At 48.0% G+C, this 25,812-nt stretch overlaps 1 protein-coding gene and 1 long non-coding RNA gene across 2 annotated transcripts; both read right to left on the bottom strand.

Annotated features, from left to right (window-relative positions):
- Positions 1-12,806: 12,806 nt before the first annotated feature.
- On the bottom strand, positions 12,807-14,882 carry LOC148143899 (uncharacterized). Its single transcript, XM_087974519.1, has one exon. It carries the CDS (start codon positions 14,880-14,882, stop codon positions 13,578-13,580), a length of 1,305 nt encoding a protein of 434 aa, XP_087830645.1. The 3' UTR covers positions 12,807-13,577.
- A 15-nt stretch (positions 14,883-14,897) lies between these two features.
- LOC148143900 (uncharacterized) lies at positions 14,898-19,586 on the bottom strand. Its single transcript, XR_015751347.1, has 3 exons — positions 19,530-19,586; positions 18,932-19,098; positions 14,898-15,289 (listed from the first exon to the last, which is right to left on the bottom strand). It is a non-coding gene; the product is annotated as an uncharacterized LOC148143900 (long non-coding RNA).
- Positions 19,587-25,812: the final 6,226 nt, after the last annotated feature.

Below are 25,812 nucleotides of genomic sequence, written 5' to 3' on the forward strand. Positions count from 1 at the left end.
CCTGGTGTTGTGTGATTTTTAACTTCATCCAGGCGAGTCCACCACCGGCTCCTCCACATCATTTCTAGTGAGCAAAGCCCACACCTCCCAATGCTGCCAGTAAACTTTACAACGCCGATGAAATGACACACTATGCCCTCCTGAAAAATTCACAATTTCTAACGAAACTGGCTGCTCATTCACTGATCCATCTGATACGCCACATTGGAAGCTTAGTGCAGGAAGCTGAAAGAAATGAGCAGCTTTAAAACAAAAACCTTGGAGCTCAAAGCTTTCAATGAGAGTCTGAGCCGGGGGTAATTTCAGGTAACTTTTATTGAGATCCAACTTTGTTACAGCTTCAAACCCCCTCAACAAAAAGGCAGAGAAAAAGTAGCTGCTTTTTAAACAGTTCAAGGTCAAAACGTACACTCTACCCCACCACCCCCCTACCTCACTTCTTTACTATTGGTCACCACCAAGTTGTCCCTTTGTAATTGGATCCTTGGTACAGCCTTAACCTGGAGGAAGTGTTGTCTCACTCGGCAATTTCAACCCATACCCTGTATCGCACCATCTGCTGCAGTGGGATTCAAACCCGGGAGCCCCTGGAACTGGGTTGGTAGTCCAGTCGATACTGGCACTCAACCATCGTGCCTTCAATCCCCCTGCGATGGTACATGAACTCCCTGGTGCCTCTGGAGGTTGGTAGAGCTGGTGAAGCCCTTCCTGCACAGGGGACAGCTGAAGGGCCTCTCTCCTGTGTGGACCTGCTGGAGGGTCAGCAGGTTGGAGGCCTGGGTAAATCTCTTCCCGCACCCGGGGCAACTGAAGGGCCTCTCCCCCGTGTGGACCCGATGGTGCCTCAGCAGGGTGGAGGAATCGCTGAAGGCCTTCCTGCACACTCGGGGCAGCTGAAGGGCGTCTCCCCAGTGTGGATCCGTTGGTGGGTTAGCAGGGTGGAGGAAGTGCTGAAGCCCTTCCCGCAGACGGGACAGGGGAACGGGCTCTCCCTGGTGTGGCTGCGCCGATGAGTCTCCAGGACAGACGGGACACAGAAGCTTTTCCTGCAGTCGCCACACTTCCATCGTTTCTCCACAGGGCTGGATTCCTCGTGTTTCTCCATGGCCGAAGCTTCAGTTACACACACATGCGTGTGGAGCCCCTCCCCACCGTGAATTCCTCTTCCCAGGCCGTATAACTGTTTCAGACTCAGTGCGCTGCAACAGTAGGGTCTCTCATTCAGTCCCACTGATGCTGAAAACGTACTCAAACAGGAAACAAAACGCTTTGCTCCTTCTCACAGAATCATAGTTGAAAATCATTGCGGTCCCGATGGATTGAGTGACTGTCAGACATTGACGTCAAAGTGAGGACTGCAGACGCTGGAGAGTCAGTGTCGAAAAGTGTGCCGCTGGAAAAGCACAACAGGTCAGGCAGCATCTGAGGAGCAGGAGAGTCACTGTTTCGGGCATCAGCCCTTCATCTGTTGATTTTGAAGCTTCAGTCTTCAGATCTTCAAATACACAGTTAAAAACAGATTACAAAAGTCATCACTATCAGTGCAGGGTAGAAATTCAGAACAAGCAATTCTATTTTGTGGAATATTCTTTTCTTTTGTTATTCCACAAAATTGAAAGCACTCCCACACCCTCTTCCCCCTCTGTTCCCTCTCTGCTCTATCTAATTCTCCTGAAGGTGCTGATTCAGGATCTTACAGGGGCAGAAAAGTAAAAACGTCAAGACTGACATCTCTCTGAATTTTGGATACCTCCACCTGAAAGTTAATATCTTTCACAACACTGGGATCCTGCTGAGAGTGAGCAGGTCTGATTTTGGGAAGCAAAAAAAAAAGTGTCAATTCAGGGTGAACCTGCAATGCAGCTTCTTGAGGAAGGACCAGACACAAAATGGTTAATGACCCTGGGAAGGTGGGAGCAAAATGAGACATCAAGGCATTAACACCAACACACTTCAGTCAAACTCTTCTGCTCCCAGTCAGGGCAAAACATGCTCTGAAAGTCCAGCCTTCATAACCACACTTCTGCTTCGACTGAAGACAATTAGAGTCACACAGCACGGAAACTGACCCTTTGGCCCAACCTACCCAGATATCCTAAATTAATCCAGTTACGTTTGCCATCACTTGGCCCCTATATGGGCCGGGTGCTGGCAGCTGGGACTAAATTGGGTTGGCTATCTTGTCAGCAAGGACGGGTTGGACCGAAGGGTCTGTTTCTGTGCTGTACATCTCTATGACTCCAGTCGCATTTGCCATCACTTGGCCCTGACCCAACTGAACCCTTCATATTCATATGCCCATCCAGGGGCCTTTTAACTTGTCATCGTATCAGCACCCACCACTTCCTCTGGCAGCTCACGCCATCGCTCAAGCGACTCCATGTTGAAAGCGTCTGATCTGGTGCACCAAATGACACCAGGATAATCTCAGATCATTCCAGATTGCATCCATACTCAGTCAGTGGCTTTCCCGATCAGGATGTTGTACGTGATCAAACAGGTCCATGGGTAGGCGATCCCCCACCTCTTAGTTCAAGTATCTCTACGAGAACTCCCTTGCTGGAGGTCCCTTGGAGACACTTCAACTGGACTTCATTGAGTTGGAGAAATGAGTTGAGTTGCTATAAATGTGTTTTGCTTATTGTTGATGTCTTTTGTAAGTGGATTGAAACCTTCCCTCCTCTTCATGCTACTGCTGAGACTGTGGTGAAGATTTTGTTTAAGGAAATAATTCCCTGCTTCAGTATACCTGCGTGCATTAGCTCGGTCAATGGACCACCTTTGTAGGTAATATTAACGGAGAACTCTGTTCCCAGCTTTGTATTTGTCAGCAACTGCATGGAGCTTATCCTCAGGCGGCCGGCCTTGTTGAATGTTTTAACCAGACTCAAGACTAAACTTGCCAAATTAATGGCAGAGTCTGGACTCTCCTGGTTATGCTAATCCCTGTGGCCTTATTCCAGATGCGATCCATATCTGCTGGCAAGACATGACTGTCTCCAGCTGACAGTCTCTCTGGTCACCGCCTCCGTACCCTTGGAACGATTCGGCACCCTTCTCAGTCCACGTCCACCACATGACCGAAGCAATGATTGGTTATGTTCTTGCTCTAACTAATGTTATGCGTGCCTTTCACTCCCAGGAGCGTGCGGCCTACAGCGATGTTCCCTCCCTTTCAGCCTCGTCACGGGTAGAACCTGGTTCGTTGGTGCTCGTCAAGAACTGGACTGGCAAAGGTCTCCAACCTCGTTGATGGCCCCTTCCATGTTTTACTTCCCACCCCTACGGCGGTCCCAGTCGCTGAGCGCTCAGCTTGGGTCCAACTGCACCGTTGTAAATTGATTGACCGCACCAATCAAAAGGGGGGAACAGGACGAGAGAATCCTGGATCTCAACAAAAGGAGTGGACACTGTCCAGTTGGGTTTTGAATTTTGCTGTTGTTCTAATGTTAATCTTATTACAGATACTTGAACTAAGAGGAGGGACATTTGGGGATCGCTTATCTCCTCACCTTTCTGATCACGTACAACATCCTGATGGGGAAAGCCACTGACTATGGATGCGACCAGGAATGATCCGAGATTATCCACCACCCATGCTGAGGAGATGTCGACCAGTGCACCGGACCAGACGCCCTTGACGTGTGGAACGTGATGAAGATTGATTATTGCAATGGACTCTTACATCAGAAAGACCAGATGGTCCATCTGGACAGTAGAAATCAGTGAGAGTTATCATGTCGTTACCATGTTTTTTTTATTTTACCTGCAGTCGCAAGCCTAGTGAAGATAAAAATGATCAACCCTGTTATTATGGTAAATATGGCCAGGAACATTATCCCTTTTTGTAGGACGGGCCGACTCGAGAAAAGGGAAGCCTGATAGGGGAAACTCCTCAATCCACAAACAACTTATTTATACAGGCCCACAGAACGCTCTTCACCCCAGAGGCAGTAGTATGTTACTCCTCTCTATCGGGAGATGACTTACTTGCCCCGTCCCCAGTCCCCGATTCCAATCTATTCATCAGACTTCCTACTGTCTACCCCGTGAAGAGAGATATCACTTTCCAATACCTCGGGTCTGTGTATACAAACAGCTGGCCTAACACTGGCTGGGGTACAGCAGGCCTTATGCGGCACATGGACCTGGAACGGAACCCTTCCCTTGTGCATTTATAGGCCTTTTCTCTTTTCAGAATCTGATACTGTCACCAAGACCATGTACAATAGAGCTGAGGGAGAGCCCAATGTGAACAGCATTCTGAAGACCATTGTCTCCTATACAGTGCGAGTGCTCGAATCCCTTGGCCCATTTTTACAACGCTCAAGCGACTCCTCTGTGCCACCGTGGGCGGCACGGTGGCACAATGTAGCACTGCTGCCTCACAGCACCAGAGACCCGGGTTCAATTCCCACCTCAGGCGACTGACTGTGTGGAGTTTGCACATTCTCCCCGTGTCTGCGTGGGTTTCCTCCGGGTGCTCCGGTTTCCTCCCACGGTCCAAAGAAGTGCAGGTCAGGTGAATTGGCGATGGTAAATTGCCCGTAGTGTTCGATAAGGGGTAGATGTGTAGGGGCATGGGTGGGTTGCGCTTCGGCAGGGCGGTGTGGACTGAGGGGAAACTCCTCAATCCACAAACAACGTATTTATACAGGCCCACAGAATGCTATTCACCCCAGAGGCAGTAGTATGTTACTCCTCTCTATCGGGAGATGACTTACTTGCCTGTCCCCAGTCTCCAATTCCAATCTATTCATCACTGTTTCCACACTGTAAGTAATCTAATCTAATCTAATCTAAAACGTCGACCCTTTACCAATGTAGATCTGACCAGACCCCCTGCTGTAACATTTCAGTAACCTACTTTGACAAACTCTCCCTAATATATACCAAACCAGACTATTATTTCTTAAGGTAAAGGTAAAGCTACCAATTTCCTTGTCCTGGATGGCAAAGATGTCCCTCATAAGGTCACCATCGGAGCCCTTGTTCCCACAACAGTAGCTTGTCCTGGCCAGTGGACAAGTCGATGGAACCTCCGTCTGAGGAGGATGCAGCGGTCGGTGTCAGCCAACCTCGCTCCAACTGGAAGGATCCCAAGGGACTGGGTGACAATACAGGACACCCAATAGGCTGGGGAATCCAGAGTACCCTGACGTTGGAAGGATCGGCAGGAGTGACAAGTTAAAAGAACCGCAATTCCCTCTTTTGCGGCCTGACCATTCGCGGAAATAAGACTAAAGAGGCTCTGGAACAGAGTAAACTGGGATTATCAGACCTGTGTCTTTACTCTGTGCAGAATCGGTATGCCTTAGACTATATATTCGCCGGGGAGGGTGAGGTCTGCACCATTGTCCAAGATAAATGCACTATGGGCATTCCCGATCTCACTGGCAATATTCCTCAGATACAAGAAGAGATCCAGGCATTCCTTGACAGAATGACTGAAGGGACCAGTTGGGGAAACTGCAGATTGGGCTCATGGTACAATTGGCTTATCAATTTAGCTATGTTTGTTTGTCGGTATTGGTATTGTTGGGTATTTAATTGCGAGGCTTATGAGGTCCCTTAGTGATATAGATTTGCCGCAGAAGATGCTCCTTTTGCGATCCGATGGCTCACCCACACGTGTCGATGGCGATGATAAATATGACCAGATGAGCTGCGAGGATGATGGTGCCGCTTACAGGATGTTGATGGCTGGACCACCTTGAAGGGCATTCGTTTGGATTAGCCTTCTCTTTCAGTGATCTCGGTGCAATCAAAGGGAGGAATGAGGGTGTGGGCATCTGGGTGAGAAAGTATATAGTCTTAAAACTTGCCTTTAAACATTCAGACTAAAATGTAATGCTGAATTGTTGAATACATTTACTGCACTAGAAAATAAACAGGCAGGAAGGCTCAGAAAGAGGAGAGAACTTAAAGATAGGGACACCTGGGCTCACCAAGTGATAACAGGATGCTGTGTGGCAATTAAGAACGTTTGCCTCAGCATCGGTGAATCTGTGTGAACAGGACACCAAGTGATAACATTCACAGCCGTTCCCTTGTGAGACCATTTTCGTGCTGAGGCTGTTCAATCCCGTAGAAAATTAACTCTTTGTGCTGATCTGCTATGGATTGAAATGAATTGCATTTTGGGACTTTATGATGATATTGAGTAGCCATTACTGGTTATTAAATACAAACTCTGTAAAAGGAAATATTGATAAAGCTTTACCTTACTTGCTGCAGCCGAAGCTCCAGCGGAGGAAACAGGCCGCGGGCACACTTCCGGCTTCTGGATGGCCACGACCCCTGGCCCTGGTCCCGCCCCCTCCTCTGCCAAGGCGACGCGTAAGCCCCGCCCCTTCAGAACGCAGATCGTAAACCCCGCCCACCCAGGTGTATTTGGAAGCACTGGCTTCTGCAGCGTTGCTTCTTCTGCGGGTAGCTGTGCTGCAGGATCCTAAGACACAGAATTAATACCAAAACATCACAGTGTCATGCAACCGATGCAATATTTGGAACAAACCTGGACCGCTGCTTTGCTTTTAGAATGGGTTGCAGGTTTCAGTTCCTCAATATATAAATTCCAGAACTTTAGATCAGATTCCCTCCAGTGTGGAAACAGGCCCTTCGGGCCAACAAGTCCACACCGACCCGCCAAAGAGCAAAACAGCCAGCCCCATTCCCCGTCACCAAACACTACGGAGCAATTTAGCTTGGCCAATTCACCCTAACCCGCACGTCTTTGGACTGTGGGAGGAAACCCACGCAGACGCGGCACGGCGGGGGGGAGGGAATTGAACCGGGGGCTCTGGCGCTGTGAGGCAGCAGTGCTAACCACAAAACAAAGAGGGATAGGGATGTAAGGCAGGCTTTCAGGGAGCTAGGGTGGAAGCTGAGGGCTAGAACAAACAGAGTGGTTATCTCTGGTTTGTTGCCTCCTTTCCCAGGTATCTGACCCTTGTCTTTCGTGTCCTCCCCTACCCTTCCTGTTATCCCTTGACCCCAGTCTCCTTTTTGTTATTTCTTCTACTGCCTCCACCATCATTTTGGCTTTCTGTTTCTGCTTCTCGTCTTCCCTTTTCACATACACTTTCTGTGCCTCTCGTAACACCTCTTCCATCTGTCTTTCACTCCATCCATCGAATTTCTGTAATTTCTTTTGTATGTCCGGCCATGATTTTGTTACAAACTGGACCTTTAAGTGTCCCTGTGCTATCTGATTATCGGGATCCATTCCCAACCACTTCCTTGTGGCCTCCTTGAGCCTTTTAAGAAATGCAGAAGTGGTTCCATCCTTCTCTTGTCGTACTTCAAAGGCCTTAACAAAGTTTTATGATCTTGGTGCCGCCTCTTTAATTCCTAATATTCCCATTTCTCATAGATCCCGCATTGACTCCCTGTGTTCTCTGTCATTATTTTCCCAATGTGGGTCAACATTTGGGAATTTCTGTTCTGCTGGGGCCCCTTCTTCCCCAACTGGGTGCCTGTTTTCCCATTCCTATAAAGCTGCTCTCCTAATCATACCTCGTTCTTCCCCTGAAAATAACGTTCCTAAAATTGCCATCAGTTCTCCCCAGGTATATAAATTAGGCCCTAGGAATTGCTCTAATTGTTCGGCTAGTCCAACCGGATCCTCTATTAAACTTTTCATTTCCTTTGGAAAGACCCTAACTTCACTGCTAGTTAAGGGAGCGTTTACATATCCGATTGTACCTTCCCCAATCGGAACCTCTCGTAAGGGACATAATTTTACATTTTCCAATATCTCTGCCCCTCCTTTACGTGTGGTGGCTCGAGTGACTCTGCCCCCCCCCCCACCCCAGGTTCTGCATCTTTTAGTTCAGAGTCCGTTCCCATTTCTGTGTCTGGACACGGTTCTACTTCGGGAGCTGTAGGCTCGTTCCGGGGAGTAGTATATGGGGGCGGCAAACACGTTAAGGGATCCTGTTGTGGCTTCCCTTGTTCATTCTTTTTCTGTTCTTTCCCTGATTCCTCCCTATTCATGGGATATAATTTTACTCCCGCGCTCCCTATCCAACAAACCGCATAATCGGACTCTTTTTGACTGTACGCTTCTTTCCGAGTGACATATATATTAAGATCTTGACACAGCCAATCCTCATCGGACCCATATTTGGGTCAAAAAATACCAGGCGCCTTAATACTTTCTCTAGTCCAGACAAAACAACAATAGTTTACCATTGTAGCCTTATCTTTCCCCCGCGTCCGGGAGTTGTGTTCCCAATTTCCCAACATTCTCCCCAAAGGACTGTCGGGTGAAATATATTCCCCTTTAACGTTATTTACAGATCGATCGTTACCCAGGCAACTCCCCGTGCCTCCCATTGTTGCTAATTTAATTAATCTTAACGAGGTCCGGTGTCACCTTCTTCCACACCCCCTTCAGGGTCCTGACTAGACACCTTACTCGTCCGATTAATCTGACCAACTATATGCTTTTTGAGACTTCAACTGTTCTCCATAAATCACTTTTATGTAAGGATAAAAGAGATTAGTTAGAAACTGATAGTAAGGCAGTCATGACCTGTAAAAAGAACAGGAGTTAACATTTTATTTCATTATCTGTAAAATCCTTAACGTTAAGAGAAATCATGTTAAAATTTCCATAGTAGAAATCAGATTCAAAACAGTCCCGGATCTCAAGCTCCAGGGAACAAAGCAGAAACATTCAATCACCAACAAACAAATGTGCATTCAAACCAAATCACACCGGGTTAAACTTTCTAGTTGCTGGACAGCTCTTTCTCTCTCACACACACACACACACAGACACCGTGTCTCACAGACACTTTGAGCTTTCCGCAACGACTCCTCTAGCTTTTGAATATTCATCTGGATGTCTGGTCATAAGTTAGTTATGAAGGGCATCCTCAGTAGCCCTTCAACTACTAGCCCTTCTGACACTGGCTGTTTTCCATTGACATATGCTTAATTTTATATATCACCAATTCCCCATACTTTTATATGTCCTGACCACCAAGGCAAGACATAAAAGGTCCCTCTTCTGACCTTGGTCTGTGCACAGAGTTACCTGGTCATTTCGGTGTGCCCCGTCCCGCAGCAATTCTTGCAGCAAATACCGCTGCCCCCGGTCACCCGGATATATCCTTTAAGACCTTTCCCTACCCGGGTCCTGTGCACAAGAGCTGCCCGACCTAACCCGCCGCGTCTGCCCGCCTTGTTTCCAGGGTCTCCCAGTCCGGATCGTACTCGCCCAAACCGCGAACGACAAGCAAGGGAGTCGGAGATCACCGAAATCGGCGAGGTGCACCTCCCCGGTCATCCCAAGAGTGTCGAGCAGTCTGAGTCTTGGACCCCGGAACGAGGCCCCCAATTGTGAGAAACAGAACTCACTCACAAATCAATCAGCCTGAGACAAAGCCTTGGAAACAAGAACAATTTATTACAGTCTTCTAAGTACTGGACGCTTCTGCAATCAAGCAGAAATGAGCGCCAAAACAGAGCCTGTTCGCTTTCTTATTCAGTTTACAAATTGCGGAATCACTTTATTATGGAATCAGTATACTTCACCTTTATTGTGAAATACCCCTACTGCTTCTTTTTGCGGTCAACTACAACACTTTAAAGTTATTTCCTAGCTTAAAACTATTTTCTTTAAAAGACCCATTATATTCATTAAAGTCGTAGCCTTACGTATGCTACATGCTACAAGAATTCCCCTTCCCTTCCCCCTACTACACCCCCTCACCCATCTGCAAAAACATTTCTAATCTCCCACAGAAAGAGGGATAGGGATGTAAGGCAGGATTTCAGGGAGCTCGGGTGGAAGCTGAGGGCTAGAACAAACAGAGTGGTTATCTCTGGTTTGTTACCCATGCCACGTGATAGCAAGGCAAGGAATAGGGAGAGATATCAGCTGAACACCTGGCTGCAAGGATGGTGCAGGAGGGAGGGTTTCAGGTTTTTGGATAATTGGGGCTCATTCTGGGGAAGGTGGGACTTGTACAAACAGGACAGTCTTCACTTGAACCAGAGGGGTACTAATATCCTGGGTGGGAAATTTGCTGGTGCTATTCGGGTGGGTTTAAACTAGCTCAGCAGGGGGATGGGAACCGGGGGGTGTAGCTGCAATGCACAGGAGGATGAGAGTAGGAAGGACAGGGACTGGATTTCAGGGTCACAGGAATGTGCTGGTAGACAGTGAAGTGATTTGAAGTGTGTCTCCTTCAACGCCAGAGTATCCGCAATAAGGTCGGTGAGCTTGCAGCACGGATAGGTACCTGGGACTTGGATGTTGTGGCCATTTCGGAGACATGGAGAGAGCAGGGTGAGGAATGGATGTTGCAGGTTCCAGGGTTTTGATCTTTCATTAAGAACAGCCAAGGCGGTAAAAGAGGGAGAGGCGTGGCCTTGTTAGTCAAGGATAATATAACGGTGGCTGACAGAACTTTTGATGAGGACTCATCTACTCAGGTAATGTGGGCTGAGGTTAGAAACAGGAGAGGAGAGGTCAGACTGCTTGGAGTTTTTTTTATAGGCCTCCGCAGAGATCCAGGGAGGTGGAAGAGGGGATTAGCAAAATTATTCTGGGTAGGAGTGAAAGAAACAGGGTGGTCATTATGGGGGACTTTAACTTCCCCAACATTGACTGGAAATGCTTTCACTCTAGTACTTCGTATGGATCAGTTTTTGTCCAGTGTGCGCAGGAGGGCTTTCTGACACAGTATGTCGAAGGCCGACAAGAGGGGAGGTCACTCTGGATCTGGTGCTTGGCAAATGAACCAGGCCAGATGTTTGATTTAGTGGAAGGTGAACACTTTGGAGAGAGTGACCATAATTCAGTTAGGTTTCATTTAGCGATGTAAAGGGATAGGAACATGCCACAGGTCAAGAGTTATCGATGGGGCAAGGGCAATTATAATGCAATTAGGCAAGACTTAGGATGCATAGAATAGGGTAGCAAAATGCAGGGAATGGGAACAATTGAAATGTGGAGCTGGTTTAAGGAACAGATATAGTGTGTCCTTGATAGGTATGTCCTGTCCGGCAGGGAGGAAGTGATAAGGTAATGGGGACCGTGGTTTACAACAGAAATTGCATCTCTTGTTACAAAGAAGAAGGAGGCCTATGTGTTGATGAGGCAAGATGGTTCAGATGAGGCGATGGAGAGTCACAGATTAGCTAGGAAGGATTTCAAGAGAGAGTTAAGAGCAATGAGAGGACATGAGCAGTCCTTAACAAATAGAATAAAGGAGAACCCTAAAGCTTTCGATAGGTACGTGAGGAATAAAAGGATGATTAGGGTAGGAATAGGGCTAATCAAAGACAGAAGTGGGAAGTTGAATGTGGGCCCTGTGGAGATTGGAGAGGTGTTAATGAATATCTCTCATCGGTCTTCACTCAGGAAGAAGAGAATATTGTAGAGGAGAAGAATGAGGTACGAGATATTAGACTCGAAAGGATCAAGGTTAGTTGCACACAGGTGTTATCAATTCTAGGAGTGAAAGTAGACAAGTGCCCTCGGCCAGATGGGATTTATCTGAGGTTTCTCTGGGAAGCGAGGGAGGAGATAGCAGAGCCTTTGGCTTTGATATTTGAGTTGTTATTGTCTACAGGCTTAGTACCAGAGTGGAGGATTGCAAATGTTGTGCCCTTGTTCAAGAAGGGCAGCAGAGATGACCCAGGTAATTATAGACCAGTGAGCCTTACTTCTGTTGAAGGAAAGCTTTTGGAAAGGAATATTAGAGATCGGATTTATAATCATCTAGCAAGCAACAATTTGATTTCAGATAGTCAACATGGTTTCATCAAGGGCAGATCGTGGCTCACAAACCTTATTGAGTTTTTTGAGAAGGTGACCAAGCATGTAGATGAGGATAGGGCAGTTGACGTGGTGCACATGGACCTCCGTAAAGGTTCCACATGGTAGGATGTTGGAGAAAATGCAGAGGCATGGGATTGAGGGTGATTTAGCAGTTTGGATTAGAAAGTGGCATTCTGAAAGAAGGCAGCGAGTGGTGGTTTATGGAAAATATTCAGCCTGGAGTCCGGTTACTAGTGGTGTGCCACAAGGATCTGTTTTGGGACTACTGCGGTTTGTCATTTTTAAAATTACTTAGGTGCAGGCAGAGGTGGATGGATTAGCAGAATTGGGCTGAGAGGTGGCAAATGGAGTTCAATGCAGCTAAATGTGAGGTGATTCACTTTGGGAAGAATAACAGGAAGCCAGTGATCTTGGAGTCCATGTGCATAGATCCCTGAAAATTGCCAGTCAGGTGGATAGTGCTGTGAAGAAGGCATACAGTGTGTTAGGTTTCGTTCGTAGAGGGATTGAGTTCCGGGGAACCGCAATATCACGCTGCAACTATACAAAACACTTGGAATATTGTGTATAGTTCTGGCCCCCATATTTCAGGAAGGATGTGGGAAGCATTGGAAACGGTGCAGAAGAGATTTACCAGGTTGTTGCCTGGTCTGGAGGGAGGGTCTTATGAGGAAAGGCTGAGAGACTTGGGTCCATTCTCATTGGAAAGGAGGAGGCTAAGAGGTGATTTGATAGAGACATATAAGATGATCAGAGGATTAGATAGGGTAGACAGTGAAAGACTCTTTCCTAGGATAGTGACATCAGCTTGTACGAGGGGGCATAACTACAAATTGAAGGGTGATAGATTTAAGACAGATGTCAGAGGCAAGTTCTTTATGCAGAGAGTGGCAAGGGCGTGGAATGCCCTACCTGCTAAGGTAGTCAACTCAGCCACATTAGGGAGATTTAAACAATCCTTAGATAAGCGCATGGATGATTTTGGGATAGTGTCAGGGAACGAGCTGAGAATAGTTCACAGGTTGCGTAACATCGAGGGCTGAAGGGCCTGTTGTGCACTGTATTGTTCTATGTTCTTTGTTCTATGTTCTAAACTTAGTGCAGGAGGCTGAAAGAAATGAGCAGCTTTAAAACAAAAACCTCTTGGAGCTCAAAGCTTTCAATGAGAGTCTGAGCCCAGTGGTAAGATCAGGTAACCTTTATTGCAACCCAACTTTGTTACAGCTTCAGATCCCCCCCAGCAAAAAGGCAGAGAAAAAGCAGTTGCTTTTTGAGCACCTCAAGGTCAAAGTGCACACACCACACCTCCCCTGTCCCACCCCCCCTCACTGTCTTTACTATTGGCCAGCACCAAGTTGTCCCTTTGTAATCGGATCCTTGGTAAAGCCGTAACCCAGAGGAAGTATTGCCTCACTCAGCAATTTCAACCCACACCTTGTCTCCAAGTAAGTTTCTCCCTGCTCATTTGCCAGGAAGGGGCAGTGTAGTGTCAACCAGACTGCTGTGGGCCTGGAGTCACGTGTAGGTCAGACCGGGTAAAGGATGCAGCTGGAACGACTGAGTGAATCCTTTCCCACAATGGCGGTTCCCTTCCCTAACGAGGGAGAGAGTGAATCAGATGGGGGCTTTCTCCCCCGCACCACCCCCTCCCTGAAACGGTCTCATCGTTAGATTCCGAACTCCACATTTCTGACCGAATGCTAATTCTGCCATCTGTCGTGGGGGGATTCAAACCCGGAATCCGGGTTGATAGTCCAATCGATAATGGCTGACTTCTTCAATCCCCCTGTGATGGCACGTGAACCCGCTGGTGTTTCCGCAGGTTGGAGGAGTAGGTGAAGCCCTTCCCGCACTGAGAGCAAGTGAACGGCCTCTCTCCGGTGTGGATCCGCTGGTGCCTCAGCAGGGTGGAGACCTGGGTAAAGGCCTTCCCGCACTCTGGGCAGCTGAAGGGCCTCTCCCCCGTGTGGACCCGCCGGTGGGTCAGCAGGTGGGAGGAATACCTGAAGCCCTTCCTGCACTCGGGGCAGCTGAAGGGCCTCTCCCCGGTGTGGACCCGCTGGTGGGTCTGGAGGTTGAAGGAGCAGGTGAAGCCCTTCCCGCATTGAGAGCAGGTGAATGGCCTCTCCCCCGTGTGGATACGCTGGTGGGTCATAAGGGAGGAGACGTGGTTAAAGGCCTTCCAGCACTGAGAGCAGCTGAAGGGTCTCTCCCCTGTGTGGATCCGCTGGTGGCTCTGCAGGGTGGAGGAGCAGGTGAAGCCCTTCCCACACCGAGAGCAGGTGAACGGCCCCTCCCCGGTGTGGACATGCTGGTGCCTCAACAGGGCGCAGGAATTGCTGAAGGCCTTCCCGCACTTGGGGCAGCTGAAGGGCCTCTCCCCCGTGTGGATACGCTGGTGGATCCGCAGATTGGAGGAGCAGGTGAAGCCCTTCCCACACTGAGAGCAGGTGAACGGCATCTCCCCCGTGTGGACATGCCGGTGACTCCGCAGGGTGGAGGAATCGCTGAAGGCCTTCCCGCATTCAGGGCAACTGAAGGGCCTTTCCCCCGTATGGACACGCTGGTGCCTCAGCAGGTTGGAGACCTGGGTAAAGGTCTTCCCGCATTCAGGGCAACTGAAGGGCCTCTCCCCCGTGTGGACATGCTGGTGGGTCAGCAGGGTGGAGGAATTGCTGAAGGCCTTCCCACACTCGGGACAGCTGAAAGGCCTTTCCCCCGTATGGACCCGCTTGTGCCTCAGCAGGGTGGAGGCCTGGGTAAAGGCCTTCCCGCACTCTGGGCAGCTGAAGGGCCTATCCCCCGTGTGTACACGCTGGTGGCTCAGCAGGTGGGAGGATGTGCTGAAGGCCTTCCCGCACTCTGGGCAGCTGAAGGGCCTCTCCCTCGTGTGGACCCGCTGGTGGGCCAACAGGTAAGAGGAATGTCTGAAGGCTTTCCCGCAGTCGGTGCAGGGGAATGGCCTCTCCCCGGTGTGACTGCGCCGATGAGTCTCCAGGGCAGACGGGACACGGAAGCCTTTCCCACAGTCGCCACACTTCCACGGTTTCTCCACGGGGCGGGATTCCTCAGGTTTCTCCATGGCCACAGCTTCAGCTGCACACAAACACGTTTAGAGCCCCTCCCTGCCGTGAAATCCCCTTTCCAGGCCGTATAACTGTGTCCGGCTCCACGCACAGTGCGCTGCAACAGTGGGGGCTCTCGTCCAGTCCCACTGATACTGAAAACGTCCTCAAACAGGAACCAAAAAGCGTTGATCCCTCTCACAGAAATCACAGTCAAAAATCGTTGCGGTCCCGATGGATTGAGTGACAGTCAGACATTGACATCAAAGTGAAGACTGAAGACGCTGGAGAGTCAGTCAAAAAATGTGGCGCTGGAATAGCACAGCAGGTCAGGCAGCATCCGAGGAGCAGGAGAGTCAATGTTTCGGGCATAAGCCCTTCATCTGTTGATTTTGAAACTTCAGTCTTCAGATTTTCAAATACTCTGTAAAAAGAGATTACAAAAGCCATCACTATCAGTGCAGGGTAGAAATTCAGAACAAGCAATTCTATTTTCTGTGGAATATCTTTTGTTGTTCCACAAAATTGAAAGCACCATCCCACTCTCTCTCCCCCTCTGTTCTCACTCAGCTCTAACTAATTCCCCTTAAGGTGCTGATTCAGGAGCTTACAGGGGCAGAAAAAGCAAAAACATCAATACTGACATCTCTCTGAATTTTGGATACCTCCACCTGAAAGTTAATATCTTTCACAACACTGGGATCCTGCTGAGAGTGAGCAGGTCTGATTTTGGGAAGCAAAAAAAAAGTGTCAATTCAGGGTGAACCTGCAACGCAGCTTCTTGAGGAAGGACCAGACACAAAATGGTTAATGACCCCGAGAAGGTGAGAGCAAAATGAGACATCAAGGCATTAGCACCGACACACTTCAGTCAAACTCTTCTGCTCCCAGTCAGGGCAGAACATGCTCTGAAAGTCCAGCCTTCACAACCACACTTCTGCTTTCACTGAAGACAATTAGAGTCACACAGCACGGAAACAGACCCTTTGGCCCAACCTGCCCAGATATCCTAAATTAATCTAGTCACGTTTGCCATCACTTGGCCTCTATCTGGGCCGGATGCTGGCAGCTGGGACTAAATTGGGTTGGCTATCTTGTCAGCAAGGACGAGTTGGACCGAAGGGTCTGTGACTCCAGTTGCATTTGCCATCACTTGGCCTTGACCCATCTGAACCCTTCATATTCAGATGCCAGTCCAGGAGCCTTTTAACTTGTCATCGTACCAGCACCCACCGCTTCCTCTGGTAGCTCACGCCATCGTTCAAGCGACTCCACGTTGAAAGCGTCTGATCTGGTGCACCAGATGACATCAGGATAATCTTAGATCGTTCCAGATCGCATCGATACTCAGTCAGTAGCTTTCCCGATCAGGATGTTGTACGTGATCAAACAGGTTAGTGGGTAGGCGATCCCCCACATCTTAGTTCAAGTATCTCTACGAGAACTCCCTTGCTGGAGGGTCCCTTGGAGACACTTCAACTGGACTTCATTGAGTTGGAGAAATGAGTTGAGTTGCTATAAATGTGTTTTGCTTATTGTTGATGTCTTTTCGAAGTGCATTGAAGCCTAACCTCCTCCTAATGCTACTGCTGAGACTGTGGTGAAGATTTTGTTTAAGGAAATAATTCCCTGCTTCAGTATACCTGCGTGCATTAGCTCGGTCAATGGACCAACTTTGTAGGTAATATTAACGGAGAACTCTGTTCCCAGCTTTGTATTTGTAGGCAACTGCATGGTGCTTATCATCCTCAGGCGGCCGACCTTGTTGAATGTTTTAGCCAGACTCAAGACTAAACTTGCCAAATTAGTGGCAGAGTATGGCCTCTCCTGGTTATGCTAATCCCTGTGGCCTTATTCCAGATGCGATCCATGTCTGCAGGCAAAACACGACTGTCTCCAGCTGAGAGTCTCTCTGGTCACCCCCTCCGTACCCCTTGGAACGATTCGGCACCCTTCTCAGTCCACTTCCACCACATGACCGAAGCAATGATTGGTTATGTTCTTGCTCTAACTAACGTGATGCGTGCCTTTCACTCCCAGGAGCATGTGGCCTACAGCGATGTTACTTCCCTTTCAGCCATGTCACGGGTAGAGCCTGGTTCGTTGGCGCTCGTCAAGAACTGGGCTGGCAAAGGTCTCCATTCTCGTTGGGATGGCCCCCTCCAGGTTTTACTTCCCACCCATACAGCGGTCACAGTCGCTGGGCGCTCAGCTTGGGTCCACCTGCACCACTGTAAATTGATTGACCACACCAATCAAATGGGGGAAGAGGAGGAGAGAATCCTGGAATCCCAACAAAAGGAGTGGACCCTGTCCAGTTGGGTTTTTGAATCTTGCTGTTGTTCTAATGTTAATATTATTACAGATACTTGAACTAAGAGGAGGGACATGTGGGGGATCGCCTATCTCCACACCTTTCTGATCACGTACAACATCCTGATGGGGAAAGCCACTAAGTATGGATGCGACCAGGAATGATCAGAGATTATCCACCACCCATGCTGAGGAGATGTCATCCAGTGCGGACCAGACGCCTTTGACATGTGGAACGTGATGAAGATTGATTATTGCAATGGACTCTTACATCAGAAAGTCCAGATGGTCCATCTGGACAGTAGAAATCAGCGAGAGTTACCATGTTTTTTTGATTTTACCTGCAGACGCAAGCCTCGTGCGGTTAAAAATGATCAACCCCGTTATTACGGTAAATATTTTAAGGACGCCCAGGAACACCATCCCTTTTTGCAGGTCGGGCCAACTCGAGAAAACGGAAGCCTGATAGGGGAAACTCCTCAATCCACAAACAACTTATTTATACAGGCCCACAGAATGCTCTTCACCCCAGAGGCAGTAGTATGTTACTCCTGTATATTGGGAGATGACTTACTTGACCCGTCCCCAGTCCCCGATTCCATTCTATTCATCAGACTTCCTACTGCCGACCCTGTGAAGAGAAATATCACTTTCCAATACCTCCGGTCTGTGTATACAAACAGCTGGCCTAACACTGGCTGGGGTACAGCAGGCCTTATGCGGCACATGGACCTGGAATGGAACCCTTCCCTTGCACATTTATAGGCCTTTTCTCTTTTCAGAATCTGATACTGTCACCAAGACCATGTACAATAGAGCTAAGGGAGAGCCCAATGGGAACAGCATTCTGAGGACCATTGTCTCCCATACAGTGCTAGTGCTCGAGTCACTTGGCCCATTTTTTACAGCACTCAAGCAACTCCTCTTGCAAAACGTCAACCCTTTACTCCTGTAGACCTGACCAGACCCCCTGCTGTAACATTTTAGTAACCTATTTTGACAAACTCTCCCTAATATACACCAAACCAGACTATTATTTCTTCAGCTAAGGTAAAGCTACCAATTTCCTTGGTCTGGATGGCAAAGATGTCCCTCATAAGGTCACTATCGGAGCCCTTGTTCCCACAACAGTACCTTGTCCTGGCCAGTGGACAAGTCGATGGAACCTACATCTGAGGAGGATGCAGGGGTCAGTCTCAGCCAACCTTGCTCCAACTGGAAGGATCCCAAGGGACTGGGTGACAATACAGGACACCCGATAGGCTGGGGAATCCAGAGTACCCTGAGGTTGGAAGGATTGGCAGGGGTGACAAGTCAACAGAACCGCAATTCCCTCTTTTGCCGCCTGACCATTCGAGGAAATAAGACTAAAGAGGCTCTGAAACAGAGTAAACTGGGATTATCAGACCTGTGTCTTTTACTCTGTGCAGAATCAGTATGCCTTAGACTATATACTTGCCGAGGAGGGAAAGGTCTTCCCCATTGTCCAAGATAAATGCACTATGGGCATTCCCGATCTCACTGGCAATATTACTAAGATACAAGAAGAGATCCAGGCATTCCTTGACAGAATGACTGAAGGGACCAGTTGGGGAAACTGCAGATCGGGCTCATGGTACAATTGGTTTATCAATTTAGCTATGTTTGTTTGTCAGTAGTGGTATTGTTAGGTATTTAATTGCTATGCTTATGAGGTCCCTTAGTGATATAGATTTGCCCCAGAAGATGCTCCTTTTGCAATCTGATGGCTCACCCACACGTGTCGATGGCGATGATAAATATGACCAGATGAGCTGCGAAGATGGTGGTGCCGCTTACAGGATGTTGATGGCTGGACCATCTTGAAGAGCATTCGTTTGGACGAGCCTTCTCTTTCAGTGATCTCGGTGCAATCAAAGGGAGAAATGAGGGTGTGGGCATCTGGGTGAGAAAGTCTATAGCCTTAAAACTTGTCTTTAAACATTCAGACTAAAATGTAATGCTGAATTATTGAATACATTTACTGCACTAGAAAATAAAGAGGCAGGAAGGCTCAGAAAGAGGAGAGAACTTAAAGGTAGGGACACCTGGGCTCACCAAGTGATAACAGGATGCTGTGAGGCAATTAAGAACGTTTGCCTCAGCATCGGTGAATCTGTGTCAACAGGACACCAAGTGATAACATTCACAGCCGTTCCCTTGTGAGACCATTTTAGTGCTGAGGCTGTTGAATCCCGTAGAAAATTAACTCTTAGTGCTTATCTGCTATGGATTGAAAAGAATTGCATTTTGGGACTTTATGATGATATTGAGTAGCCATTACTGGTTATTAAATACAAACTTTTTAAAAGGAAATATTGATAAAGCTTTACCTTACTTACTGCAGCCGAAGCTCCAGCGGAGGAAACAGGCCGCTGGCATAGTTCCGGCTTCGGGGTGGCCACGCCCCATGGTCCTGGTCCCGCCCCTTCCCCCGCCAAAGCGGCACATAAACCCCGCCCCTTCCGAACGCAGATGGTAAACCCCCGCCCCTTCCGGACGCAGCTCGTAAACCCCGCCCCTTCCGGACGCAGCTCGTTAACCCCGTCCCTTACGAACGCAGCTCGTAAACCCCGCCCCTTCCGAACGCAGTTCGTTCACCCCGCACTTTGGAACGCTGCATGTTAACCCGCCCCATCGATACCAAGCCCCGGCTCGAGGGCACAAACTCCTTTCCACCTCGCGAACCAAACCCCGCCCCTACGCCGCGGACCCCGCCCAAGCCAAACCACGCCCCCTGCCCTCACGCGCAACCGCCTACAAAGCCGCGCGCCTCCAGGATAGCCGCCTTGCCCCGCCTACTAGCCCGCGACCCTCTCACGAGACACGCCCCGCCCATGTGCTCCGCCCGCCCTCCAATCTAAACCCCGCCCCTTCTGGTAAACCCCGCCCACCCAGGTGTATTTGGAAGCACTGGCTTCTGCAGCGCTGCTTCTTCTGCGGGTAGCTGTGCTGCAGGATCCTAAGACACAGAATTACTACCAAAACATCACAGTGTCATGCAACCGATGCAATATTTGGAACAAACCTGGACCGCTGCTGAGTCCTTCATCTTTTAGAATGGGTTGCAGGTTTCAGTTCATCAATATATAAATTCCAGAACTTTAGATCAGATTCCCTCCAGTGTGGAAACAGGCCCTTCGGGCCAACAAGTCCACACCGACCCGCCAAAGAGCAAAACACCCAGCCCCATTCCCCGTCACCAAACACTACGGAGCAATTTAGCTTGGCCAATTCACCTTAACCTGCACGTCTTTGGAAAATGGGAGGATATCCGCGCAGACGTGGGAGGGGAATTGAACCGGGGGCTCTGGCGCTGTGAGGCAGCAGTGCTAACCACAAAACAAAGAGGGATAGGGATGTAAGGCAGGCTTTCAGGGAGCTGGGGTGGAAGCTGAGGGCTAGAACAAACAGAGTGGTTATCTCTGGTTTGTTGCCTCCTTTCCCAGGTATCTGACCTTTGTCTTTCGTGTCCTCCCCTACCCTTCCTGTTATCCCTTGACCCCAGTCTCCTTTTTGTTATTTCTTCTACTGCCTCCACCATCATTTTGGCTTTCTGTTTCTGCTTCTCGTCTTCCCTTTTCACATACACTTTCTGTGCCTCTCGTAACACCTCTTCCATCTGTCTTTCACTCCATCCATCTAATTTCTGTAATTTCTTTTGTATGTCCGGCCATGATTTCGTTACAAACTGGACCTTTAAGTGTCCCTGTGCTATCTGATTATCGGGATCCATTCCCAACCACTTCCTTGTGGCCTCCTTGAGCCTTTTAAGAAATGCAGAAGGGGTTCCATCCTTCTCTTGTCGTACTTCAAAGGCCTTAACAAAGCTTTATGATCTTGGTGCCGCCTCTTTAATTCCTAATATTCCATTTCTCATAGATCCCGCATTGACTCCCTGTGTTCTCTGTCATTATTTTCCCAATGTGGGTCAACATTTGGGAATTTCTGTTCTGCTGGGGCCCCTTCTTCCCCAACTGGGTGCCTGTTTTCCCATTCCTATAAAGCTGCTCTCCTAATCATACCTCGTTCTTCCCCTGAAAATAACGTTCCTAAAATTGCCATCAGTTCTCCCCAGGTATATAAATTAGGCCCTAGGAATTGCTCTAATTGTTCGGCTAGTCCAACCGGATCCTCTATTAAACTTTTCATTTCCTTTGTAAAGACCCTAACTTCACTGCTAGTTAAGGGAGCGTTTACATATCCGATTGTACCTTCCCCAATCGGAACCTCTCGTAAGGGACATAATTTTACATTTTCCAATATCTCTGCCCCTCCTTTACGTGTGGTGGCTCGAGTGACTCTGCCCCCCCCCACCCAGGTTCTGCATCTTTTAGTTCACAGTCCGTTCCCATTTCTGTGTCTGGACACGGTTCTACTTTGGGAGCTGGAGGCTCGTTCCGGGGAGTAGTATATGGGGGCGGCAAACATGTTAAGGGATCCCATTGTGGCTTCCCTTGTTCATTCTTTTTCTGTTCTTTCCCTGATTCCTCCCTATTCATGGGACATAATTTTACTCCCGTGCTCCCTATCCAACAAACCGCATAATCGGACTCTTTTTGACTGTACGCTTCTTTCCGATTGACATATATATTAAGATCTTGACACAGCCAATCCTCATCGGACCCATATTTGGGCAAAAAAATACCAGGCGCCTTAATACTTTCTCTAGTTCAGACAAAACAACAATAGTAATTTACCATTATAGCCTTACCTTTCCCCCGCGTCTGGGAGTTGTGTTCCCAATTTCCCAACATTCTCCCCCAAGGACTGTCGGGTGAAATATATTCCCCTTTACCGTTAGTTACAGATCGATCGTTACCCAGGCAACTCCCCGTGCCTCCCATTGTTGCTAATTTGATTAATCTTAATGAGGTCCGGTGTCACCCTCTTCCACACCCCCTTCAGGGTCCTGACTAGACACCTTACTCGTCCGATTAATCTGACCAACTATATGCTTTTTGAGACTTCAACTGTTCTCCATAAATCACTTTTATGTAAGGATAAAAGAGATTAGTTAGAAGCTGATAGTAAGGCAGTCATGACCTGTAAAAAGAACAGGAGTTAACATTTTATTTTATAATCTGTAAAATCCTTAACCTTAAAAGAAATCATGTTAAAATTTCCATAGCAGAAATCAGATTCAAAACAGTCCCGGATCTCGAGCTCCAGGGGACAAAGCAGAAACATTCAATCACCAACAAACAAATGTGCATTCAAACCAAATCACAACAGGTTAAACTTTCTAGTTGCTGTACAGCTCTTTCTCTTTCTCTCTCTCTCGCTCTCTCACACACACACACACAGACGCCGTGTCTCACAGACACTTTGAGCTTCCCGCAACGACTCCTTGAGCTTTTGAATATTTTTCTGGACGTCCGGCCATAAATCTCCCATTCCGGATCGTACTCGCCCAAACCGCGAACGACAAGCAAGGGAGTCGGAGATCACCGAAATCGGCGAGGTACACCTCCCCGGCATCCCAAGAGTGTCAAGCGGTCTGAGTTTTGCATCCCGGAACGAGGCCCCCAATTGTGAGAAACAGAACTCACTCACAAATCAATCAGCGTGAGACAAAGCGTTGGAAACAAGAACAATTTATTAAGTCTTGCAAGTACCAGACGCTTCTGCAATCAAGCAGAAATGCGTGCCAAAACAGAGCATGTTAGCTTTCTTATTCAGTTTACAAGTTGCGGAATCACGCCTCCCTTTTCCCATCCTATCATAAGTCGATTACCTCACTTGTTAGTTATTTTCTTATCTGGCCATCCTGCTGTCCTTGTCTGCATTCTTTGTTCCTTGTTTGTTACAGCTTGTTCTTTTATCCAGTTTCTCTTATCATACTATAAGCTTTATTGTGAAATGCCCCTGTTGCTTCTTTTTGTGGTCAACTACAACACTTTAAAGTTATTTCCTAGCTTAAAACTATTTTCTTGAAAAGACCCTCTATATTCATTAAAGTCTTAGCCTTACGTATGCTACATGCTACAAGAATTTCGCTTCCCTTCCCCCCACTACACCACCTCACCCATCTGCAAAAACAACATTTCTAATCTCCCACAGAAAGAGGGATAGGGATGTAAGGCAGGATTTCAGGGAGCAGGGTGGAAGCTGAGGGCTAGAACAAACAGAGTGGTTATCTCTGGTTTGTTACTCGTGCCACGTGATAGCAAGGCAAGAAATAGGGAGATATATCAGCTGAACACCTGGCTGCAAGGATGGTGCAGGAGGGAGGGTTTCAGGTTTTTGGATAATTGGGGCTCATTCTGGGGAAGGTGGGACTTGTACAAACAGGACAGTCTTCACTTGAACCAGAGGGGTACTAATATCCTGGGTGGGAAATTTGCTGGTGCGATTAGGGTGGGTTTAAACTAGATCAGCAGGGGGATGGGAACCGGGGATGTAGCTGTAGTGCATAGGAGGATGAGAGTAGGAATCACAGGGACAGGATTTCAGGGTCACAGGAATGTGCTGGCAGACAGCGAACTGGTTTGAAGTGAGTCTACTTCAACGCCAGAGTATCCGCAATAAGGTAGGTGAGTTTGCAGCACGGATAGGTACCTGGGACTTGGATGTTGTGGCCATTTCGGAGACATGGAGAGAGCAGGGTGAGGAATGGATGTTGCAGGTTCCAGGGTTTTGATCTTTCATTAAGAACAGCCAAGGCGGTAAACGAGGGAGAGGCGTGGCCTTGTTAGTCAAGGATAATATAACGGTGGCTGACAGAACTTTTGATGAGGACTCATCTACTGAGGTAATGTGGGCTGAGGTTAGAAACAGGAGAGGAGAGGTCACACTGCTTGGAGTTTTTTTATACGCCTCCGCAGAGTTCCAGGGAGGTGGAAGAGGGGATTAGCAAAATTATTCTGGGTAGGAGTGAAAGAAACAGGGTGGTCATTATGGGGGACTTTAACTTCCCCAACATTGACTGGAAATGCTTTCACTCTAGTACGTCGTATGGATCAGTTTTTGTCCAGTGTGTGCAGGAGGGGAGGTCGCACTGGATCTGGTGCTTGGTAATGAACCAGGCCAGGTGTTTGATTTAGTGGAAGGTGAGCACTTTGGAGAGAGTGACCATAATTCAGTTAGGTTTCATTTAGCGATGTAAAGGGATAGCAACATGCCGCAGGTCAAGAGTTATCGATGGGGCAAGGGCAATTGTAATGCAATTAGGCAAGACTTAGGATGCATAGAATAGGGTAGCAAAATGCAGGGGATGGGAACAATTGAAATGTGGAGCTGGTTTAAGGAACAGATATTGTGTGTCCTTGATAGGTATGTCCCTGTCAGGCAGGAAGTGATAAGGTAGGGGAACCGTGGTTTACAACAGAAATTGCATCTCTTGTGACAAAGAAGAAGGAGGCTTATGTGTTGATGAGGCAAGATGGTTCAGAAGAGGCGATGGAGAGTTACAGATCAGCTAGGAAGGATTTAAAGAGAGAGTTAAGAGCAAAGAGAGGACATGAGCAGTAATTACCAAATAGAATAAAGGAGAACCTAAAGCTTTCTATAGGTATGTGAGGAATAAAAGGATGATTAGGGTAGGAATAGGGCTAATCAAAGACAGAAGTGGGAAGTTGAGTGTAGGCCCTGTGGAGATTGGAGATCTGTTAATGAATATCTCTCATCGGTCTTCACTCAGGAAAAGGAGAATATTGTAGAGGAGAAGAATGAGGTACGAGATATTAGACTCGAAAGGATCAAAGTTAGTTGCACACAGGTGTTATCAATTCTAGAAGGAGTGAAAGTAGACAAGTGCCCTCGGCCAGATGGGATTTATCCGAGGTTTCTCTGGGAAGCGAGGGAGGAGATCACAGAACCTTTGGCTTTGATATTTGAGTCGTCATTGTCGACAGGTTTCGTACCAGAGTGGAGGATTGCAAATGTTGTGCCCTTGTTCAAGAAGGGCAGCAGAGATGACCCAGGTAATTATAGACCAGTGAGCCTTACTTCTGTTGAAGGAAAGCTTTTGGAAAGGAATATTAGAGATCGGATTTATAATCATCTAGCAAGCAACAATTTGATTTCAGATAGTCAACATGGTTTCATCAAGGGCAGATCGTGTCTCACAAACCTCATTGCGCTTTTTGAGAAGGTGACCAAGCATGTAGATGAGGATAGGGCAGTTGACGTGGTGTACATGGACCTCCGTAAAGGTTCCACATGGTAGGATGTTGGAGAAAATGCAGAGGCATGGGATTGAGGGTGATTAAGCAGTTTGGATTAGAAAGTGGCTTTCTGAAAGAAGGCAGCGAGTGGTGGTTTATGCAAAATATTCAGCCTGGAGTCTGGTTACTAATGGTGTGCCACAAGGATCTGTTTTGGGACTACTACGGTTTGTCATTTTTATAAATGACTTAGACGCAGGCATAGGTTGAAGGATTAGTAAATTTGCAGACGACACTAAAGTCGGTGGAGTACTGGACAGTTTGGAAGAATGTTATAGGTTGCAGGGGGACTTGGATAAACTGCAAAATTGGGCTGAGAGGTAGCAAATGGAGTTCAATGCAGCTAAATGTGAGGTGATTCACTTTGGAGTCCATGTGCATAGATTCCTGAAAGTTGCCACGCAGGTGGATAGTGCTGTTAAGAAGGCATACAGTGTGTTAGGTTTCG

Source organism: Chiloscyllium plagiosum, unplaced genomic scaffold, assembly GCF_037043375.1.
Source record: "Chiloscyllium plagiosum isolate Xiang-an unplaced genomic scaffold, Cpla_swu_hap1 HiC_scaffold_27, whole genome shotgun sequence".
Lineage (NCBI taxonomy): Eukaryota > Metazoa > Chordata > Chondrichthyes > Orectolobiformes > Hemiscylliidae > Chiloscyllium > Chiloscyllium plagiosum.

Bases quoted from the DNA above. Each gene is read 5' to 3' on its own strand.
- LOC148143899 (XM_087974519.1), bottom strand. From the start codon at position 14,882: ATGGAGAAACCTGAGGAATCCCGCCCCGTGGAGAAACCGTGGAAGTGT.